This window comes from Pseudonaja textilis, chromosome 3 (assembly GCF_049901715.1).
Source record: "Pseudonaja textilis isolate UNSWEBS1 chromosome 3, rPseTex1.2, whole genome shotgun sequence".
Classification (NCBI taxonomy): domain Eukaryota; kingdom Metazoa; phylum Chordata; class Lepidosauria; order Squamata; family Elapidae; genus Pseudonaja; species Pseudonaja textilis.
This window is the reverse complement of record NC_141992.1, coordinates 178,302,726-178,311,272: the sequence shown is the minus strand read 5'-3', so window position 1 is coordinate 178,311,272 and position 8,547 is coordinate 178,302,726. Positions and strand designations below refer to the sequence as shown.

At 42.9% G+C, this 8,547-nt stretch overlaps 1 protein-coding gene across 1 annotated transcript in view; it reads left to right on the top strand.

The window, feature by feature from the left end:
• The first annotated feature begins 289 nt into the window (after positions 1 to 289).
• The window catches only part of DPYS (dihydropyrimidinase), a 41,300-nt gene continuing 33,042 nt past the window's right edge, over positions 290 to 8,547 (top strand). The window contains exons 1-2 of the mRNA XM_026703695.2: positions 290 to 581; positions 7,731 to 7,889. Coding sequence (XP_026559480.1) covers positions 336 to 581; positions 7,731 to 7,889 — 405 coding nt within the window. The 5' untranslated portion in view covers positions 290 to 335. The remainder of the gene's footprint in view (positions 582 to 7,730; positions 7,890 to 8,547) is intronic.

Here is an 8,547-nt window from a genome sequence, read left to right as displayed (position 1 = left end):
TATTCGCGGGTTTAATAGAATGGGGGGAGGGGGTTTCTTTATACGTATAAGACCTTTACTCTCCCGGACGGCCATCAACTAATGACCCGGGGTCGGTTTGCTTTTCCAGAGCCACCCCCACTTGTGGCGCAAGAAAGCGCCAAGCGGCCTTTGGCAAGGACCCAGGTCCCTTCTTTAGAAATCGGGAGTCCCGCTGCCAGGGCGGGGAGGCGGCGGGGAGGCGCCCTCGGGGGGGCGGGCCGGAGTCGAGAGGGAGCCTTCAAAACGCGTCTCCGAGGAGCTCCGCGGTCTGCGACTGAGCGAGCAGAAACACACACCCCGCAGAAGCGTCCATCATGCAGAAACTCTTGATCCGTGGTGGGAAAGTGGTGAACGCGGACTTCTCGCAAGTGGCCGACGTGTACATCGAGGATGGGGTCGTGCAGGCGGTGGGGCCGCATCTCCAGCTTTCCTCCGACGGAGTCCAGGTGTTGGACGCCACGGACAAGCTAGTGCTTCCCGGAGGGATCGACCCGCACACACACATGGAATTCGCCTTCATGGGGACGCGGTCAAAAGACGACTTTTATCAAGGAACGAAGGTAACGCATCCGAGGTAACCCTTTTCCTTCCGCCCAACGAGGGTTCCGTGAGGTTCCCTCTAGGAACGGCAGAGCTGCTGGTGCAGATGGGCCTACACTCACTTCCTTTGGCAGGGTCCTGCAAATCAGCACCAACAGTTTTTTCCTACCCGGGTTGGGTAGAGTGAGTGGAGCTCTTCTGCTTTCTGAGATGGAGGTGGCCACACAAGGATCCTCACCCCTATCCAACAACTGATACATTGTGCAGATGGTTAAAAGATAACAGATAATCAGAGTAGGAAGGGACCTTGTAGGTCGTCTAGTCCAACCCCCACCCGCCCCGCCCAAGTGGGAGACCCTACACCATTTCTGACAAATAGTGAAACACCCCAAAGGATTTTCTTAAAGGCGCCGCCCCCTCTTTGAGAAGACAGGAGTGACTAAGGTAACACTCTTTTAAAGGAGGTCTTCTTTACAATAACATTGAGAAGAATATTTACAATATTGTTGTAAAGAATATTATATTGTAAAGAAGTCTTCTTTACAACCAAGGATTCCTCACTTCCCTATTCTGAACTAAACAATTACACTGAAAGGTCTACAATTCACTGAGGATCTGCATTGAAGGTATTTCGTATCTCCCTGTTACTTCACTTGGAGGCCACATCTCTCCCTTTGTGAGATTCTACTGGGAAGCTTTGGGTTATGTTCATTACTGAGCACTAGAGAAGATATATATGGAGATTCTTAAGCATCCAGGTCATGGTTGTCCCAAAGGTGCTTTTTAAGGAGAAGCAAAATGTCTTCAAAGAAAAGCAAGATTAAGTCCAGTTACCTCTTCAAAAAGCCCCTTTGGGGCACTAGAGAAAATACTTTCAAAGCAGTTTTGCTGCTTTCTCTTCTGTATTCAATGGTGGGGTTAACCCATCCAAACTTGCCAGGGGAAATGTTCGAAATCTGGGCAGAGTGGAGGAAGAAATTGCTGGAATAAGATCAAGATCACTTGGAGCAGAACCATTTGTTTTGAAGAGAGCAACTGTTGGGTTTCCAGCGCGAATGCTCCAGGAGCCGCTCTCCTATTCTTCCCATTCCTTCCTTGGCTATCACCAACCGTGTCTTATTATCCCACATCCCACCCCCACCAGGCATAAATAGACTGTGTTTTATGTGTACCAAGAACAAAACAGCCCCTTTTCATTCTATACATATTCAATACTTCTAAAACGCATTTCTTTCCATGTTCATGCTCCAAACCCAGTTGTTTCGTGCACTGGGCAGCACCTATGGCCACCTAAAGAAGTGTACAATATAGCTGGTGAATATTGCCATCAAATTGCTTTTCTTTCAAAAACTAAATTATGAAATGTAATTTCTATTCTGCATGAGTTCATAGAAACCAACAAATTGAATTCAAAAGTATAACTCCAATTTAGGGATAATTGCTCACCATGCAGGTAATAATCTAGGGTGGTGAATAATGGAAAAATGTCATAAAATTGAGTTCAAGCCACTCAAAATAAAGTTTTCCAATAGTACTTTCATTCTTTGTTATTCAGACAAAAAGCAAAACAAATGTGCAATTAAGCTTAATTAGCTCCTTTATATTTGTACAAATACTTGTCCAATTTCAAAGTTATCTTACTACAATAAGCTATGCCCAACAAGGCTATTCAAATAATTATGCCCAACAAGGCTACTCAAGTTGCTGTAAAATTTGTTGCCCAACTAGGCTACATCTTTACACAATACTCACATACATTCTCCATACAGGTGATCAGGCTGTATTATAGTGGGCTGGGAAGCAGAATCAGGGGATCCCCTGCTCCAAAGAGAATTGTCTTAAACTTGTCTGGGTTCATAAACCAACTTGTTTACCCAGAATCCATGTATATGGTACATCTTGCCCCAAGCACGTCAGGAGCTTTAGATCCTCACTCTTGTCTTGTTCCAGGACTCCATGAAAGATTGAATCCGCTGTATTCCTTATGCCCACTAACAATAAATCACTCGTACACACACCCATCTTTTCTTATCAGTAGTATCAGAAGAAGAGCATAATGCTGAGAAAGATTGTGGGCAATAGAAGGAGACGACAGAGAATGAGGTGGTTGGATGGAGTCACTAAAGCAGTCAGCATGAGCTTAAATGGACTCCGAGGGATGGTAGAGGACAGGAAGGCCTGGAGGAACATTGTCCAGAGGTGGTATTCAGCAGGTTCTGACCAGTTCTGGAGAACCGGTAGCGGACATTTTGAGTAGTTCAGAGAACTGGCAAATACTACCTCTGACTGAGATTTTACAGTATCCTTCCCCTGCCACGCCCACCAAGCCATGTCCACAGAACTGTTAGTAAAAAAATTTGAATCCCACCACTGCCATGGGGTCACGATGGGTCAGACACAACTTCGCAACTAACAGCAGTGTAAACATTACAGCAACATGAGTTTCCTCATGAAAAGGCTAACTATGATTGCATAACAGGAGTTCATAAAAAGTTAATGTTACAGGCCTTCTATATGCAGGCCTTCTATATTCATAACTAATATCATATTTGTGATATGAAATTGATAACATAAAATATATCACAATATCACCAGAGTCAGTCTGTGAAAAGGGCAATGAATGTTCAGTTCTGCAGATACTGTTAGTCTACAGCTGCCATCATTGCTGGCCATTGATTAGGGTTAATGGAAGTGAGAATTTCATAATCAGGAGAGCTGGCTGTACAAGGTGAAGAGGAAAGAGCAGACACAGCTTCTGTTCCACTTATAAAAGATGACAGAGAGAGGTTAATCTACACTGACACCTGGGGACCACAATTGAATTAGGAGTGCAGAGCAGGTCATGTGGAACCCAACTCTGTCCTCTAACACTCAACCTCCAAAAGTGTGCCTCCTAAAATTCTGTTTGATGGTTGGATGATCGCCACCCACAGCATCTAGGATGGTCAGGAGATAAATTAGGAGATAAACCTCACAATTAGGTTTTATCTTTAGTAAAAAGGAACAATCATTTGACATTTTAATTTGGAAAGAAGCAGGTCTGGATCTTCTTGATTGAGACGCCTACACCAAATAAATCATTACCATTTGCCTTCATCACTTCTCCCTAAGAATATATTCAACAACAATGTAGTTTTAATTCAGAGACCAGGAGACTATGAGTCCTTGTCCCACTTAAGGCATGAAAGCCAGGTGAGTGATTCCGAGCCAATTACTTTTCTCAGACCAACCCAGGGGTGGGATTCTACCAGTTCGCACCTATTCTCTAGAACCGGTTGTTAACACTCTAAGCAGTTTGGAGAACCAGTTGTTAGAAGAAATTACTGGCCTAATCCTGTAAAGAAGGCAGGAAGGAAACATTCTGGTGTTGCTTACAGAAACTGCCTCTCCATTAACCCTTATTACATTCTTGGCAAGACTAGACTTCCTGTCTCTGGAACTTCTCTGAAGTTTTTTTTTCCTCCTTTGCTGGTACTTTGCTTGTGTGGAGTGACCATTCAAAGTTACAACGACACTGAAAAAATGACTGTTTTTCACACTTATGACTGTTGCAGCATCCCCACAGTCACACCAGGTGAGGAGATGTGTGCCTCAATGTGAGTGATGTTGATTTGGCCATGCCCAGCCAATAACATGACCACCGAGCTGTGTCCACACAGTCCCATGACCACCAAGCCATGCCCACCAACTAAGCCACGCCCACAGAACCAGTTGTTAAAAAATTTGAATCCTACCCCTGATTAGGACTGCAGAAAAAACAATGACTACCAACCTGCCTTCAATCGAGGACCTGTATACTGCACGAGTCAAAAAGAGGGCTGTGAAAATATTTACAGACCCCTCACATCCCGGACATAAACTGTTTCAACTCCTTCCCTCAAAACGACGCTGTAGAGCACTGCACACCAGAACAACTAGACACAAGGATAGTTTTTTCCCGAACACCATCACTCTGCTAAACAAATCATTCCCTCAACACTGTCCAACAATTTACAAAGTCTGCATTACTATTACTATTAATCTTCTCATCACTCCTTATCACCCATCCCCTCCCACTTGTGACTGTATGACTGTAACTTTGTCACTTGTATCCTTACAATTTATATCGACTGTTTCCTAGTATGATTTGATTGCTTATTGTACTTGTTGACTATTATTAAGTGTTGTACCTGATGATTCTTGACTCTTGATGAATGTATCTTTTCTTTTATGTATATTGAGAGCATTTGCACCAAGACAAATTCCTTATGTGTCCAATCACACTTGGCCAATAAAGAATTCTATTCTATTCTATTCTATTCTATTCTATTCTATTCTATTCTATTCTATTCTATTCTTGAGTCTTCCCTGCCCATATTAATGTTAAGGTTTGCCTGAAATCTACCTTCCTTTCTCTGGTTCTTCAACTTATATATTTCCCTGAGGCCGGCTAAAGGTATTTCACATGAAACCCTCATGAAACCCTGAGGGCCTTTGCTTTCTTCTTCTCGGTCACAACTGCCGTATTTCAAAGTCATCATTTCCACTTCTGTTATTATTCTGCTGAGTTACAGATTTATTCTTCCAGCTCAGCAGTCACTCGAAAAATAGTTCCCACTAATTGTGCGCCTAAGGTGCTTCTGGCTCCCTTCTTCTTTATATGCAGACCATCTAGCCTGGTGAGGCTCTAACATATAAAGGAGGCAGAAACTCCCAGGCAAAGCCTTTGAGGTGGCACCTATATACAACAGTTCATTTAGCGACCATTCAAAGTTACAACAGCACTGAAAAAAGTGTTTGATGGCCGCTTTTTACAGTTATGAACTTTGGCAGCGTCCCCATGGTTAAACTGTCAAAACTTGACAACTGGTACATATTTATGCTGTGTCCCAAAGTCATGTGATCCCTTTTTGTGACCTTCTGACAAGCAAAGTAACAGATAACAGATAATCAGACTTGGAAGCGACCTTGTAGGTCATCTAGTCCAACCCCCTGCCCAAGCGGGAGACCCTATACTATTTCTGACAAATGGAAGTCCAATCTCTTCTTGAAAGTCTCAAGTGATGGCGCTCCCACAACTTCCGAGGGAAAGCTGTTCCATGGGTTGATTGTTCTCACTGTCAGAAAGTTTCTCCTTATTTCCAGGTTAAATCTCTCCTTGTTCAGCTTCCATCCATTATTCCTTGTCTGTGCTTTAGAAAATAGCTTGACCCCTTCCTCCTCTCTGTGGCAGCCCCTCAAATATAGGAACACAGCTATTATGCCTCCCCTGGTCCTTCTCTTCACTAGACTAGCCATGGCCAGTTCCTGTGAACGTTCTTTATATGTTTTAGTCTCCAGTCCCCTTATCATCCTGGCTGAAGTAGCCTTGAACATGTACATATATGAAGAGTTCCTTTAAGCTTGCTTGTTTTCTTGCAGACATTTCATTACCTTAACTAGGTACTGGACCATCACTGATGATGTTACCTACTTTAGATAATGAAATGTCTGCAAGAAAACAAGCATGCTTAGAGAGCACCAAGGATCCTTCATGTCATCCCTGAGCTACAAATATTCTCCTTTATATGTACATGTATATTCATATAAAAGCATTCGTGTGTGGGGGACATTGCTTTGCACCTAGTGTATCTTTAAAATATTTCCTCACTTAACTGAGGAGATGCTTTTGCTTTTGAGAAGTATTTCAAAGTTACACTGGTCCAAAATGCAATGGCTCAGCTTGTGATGGGTATACAGCAGTGGTGGGATTCAATTTTTTTTTACTACCGGTTCTGTGGGCATGGCTTGGTGGGCATGATAACTATGAACCACTTGCCAAGTATCTGAATTTTGATCACATGATCAGGTGCAAAGGTCATAAGTGTGAAAAATGGTCGTAAATCCCCTTTTTAAGTGTCATTGCATCTTTATAGATGCAATGCATTGCATCTTTATTCATTTATCATTAAATGAACTATAAGTCGAGGACAACTTCTACATGCCTTTCAGATTTTTTAAAAGTTTTTTGCTAACTTTTTTAATTGATTGCATGTATGATTTTAACTTTTTTATACTCCAGCATACTGTATAATAGATTTACATGTTTTAATATTAATATTGCGATGTGTATGTAATGATTCTATGGGAATTTCATATTGTGTTTGAAATTCTGATTTTTATCTTTCCATAACTTTTCATAAATTGACATGTACACCGCATAATTTTTGTATTTATATTATAGCCATCAAGTCGCTCTGATTCTACCCTGAATTAAATGATTATAGAGTCATAAAAAGGGAGCCTTTACTACACACACACACACACACACACACACAACACACACAATACACACACACACACACACATATATACATATATATATATGTATGTATATATGTATATATGTATGTATGTATATATGTATGTATGTATATATGTATATTTATGTTACTGTTACAATAATATTATAGCTTTGTGTAATTAATTCTGCTACTTTTCCATTACTTATAGATTGGTTCTGATCTCAGCTTCACAAAATCATGAAACAGACGCCTTTTTATTAGGCTAATGTGAATTCCTGCCATTCACATCCAGCAAAGTCCCGGCAAACAGTCTTTCAAGGGTGAATTACAACCACAGACATTATCAGGCTTGCAGAGTTGCCAGACTGATAGCTTCCAAGCGCAACACTGTACAAGAAAATACTTAGCAAGGAATTTCTGAGAGTCACAAACAAATCTTCACACTAAGTAAAACGAACTAATTGTCTCCTGCAAACACCATTCCCCTTTTGCTCCTCTTTATTCCCTATGGGATCGGCCATTCACTGTCCACCTGTGCCTTCGAGTCAACCCTTGTTCTTTAATTCCCTTCTCCTGGCAGCTCTGCACATGCGCACATTGTGAACAGGCTCCAGCTGTTCTTCTGCCCCACTGATCTCCGACTCTGAAGGCAGTTAACTGTCAGACGGCCCTGGCCCCATCTCTCCCTCTGATGCAGAGCACTCATCAGAGTCTTCCTCGAACTCCAGGACTGGCTCATATTCCTCCCCAACCTCCACACTGTCCAAATCTGCCGCCAACTCTGCTGGCTGCTGGCGGGCCACAACACTTCCTTTCATGTTGGAATGGTTCTAAATTGTTGTAATTCTAATATTAAATATTGTTCAGTGGGAAAATAAATATTTAATAGCAACTTCTCCTTTTCAGGCAGCCCTTGCAGGAGGTACCACTATGATAATGGACTTTGCAGTCCCTCAGAGAGGATGTTCCCTCATTGAAACCTATAACAAGTGGAGAAGAGGGGCTGATCCTAAAGTCTGCTGTGATTATGCGCTGCATGTGGCCGTCACATGGTGCAGTGAGCAGGTATGGTAGGCATATAACATCAGCTGTACATTAATTTCTTGAAGGAAATCCAGCACGCAGCATGGATGGTACCAGTGGCACAGAAACAAAAGGCTTGCCATTTTCCTGGGCACAAATATCAAGAGTCATTGGCCTGACTCAAGAATATGAGAACTGGAACGAAGAAGTGCAACTCTTTATTGCACCCTTCCCCTAAATCAGTGGTGGGATTCAAAAATTTTTACAACCAGTTCTGTGGGTGTGGCTTGGTGAGCGTGGCATGGCTTGGTGGGTATAGCTTGGTGGGCGTGGCCATCTTCTCCCCACCCCACTAACCTGCTTTCCAGCTCCATTCTCCTGTGCAGAGCAACCAAAGAATACCCAGACGATCAGCTGGGACTCGGGAGGCTGAGAATAGATGGGGGCGGCCCCAGTCAGAGGTGGGATTCCAAACTACTCAAAATTTCCACTATCGGTTCTCCAGTAATGGTCAGAACCTGCTGAATACCACCTCTGCCCTAAATATTGCCATGTGATGGCAGCTGGGAAGCATGCCTTTTCCAAGACAGCCCCTGCCCTTTGGAACACTCTGCCGGTGAGGTTTGGCAGAACTCTTCCAAGCTTTCTGTTAAAGCTTTGAAGACTTGGCTTTTCCACCCCACGCATCGGGATAAAATTG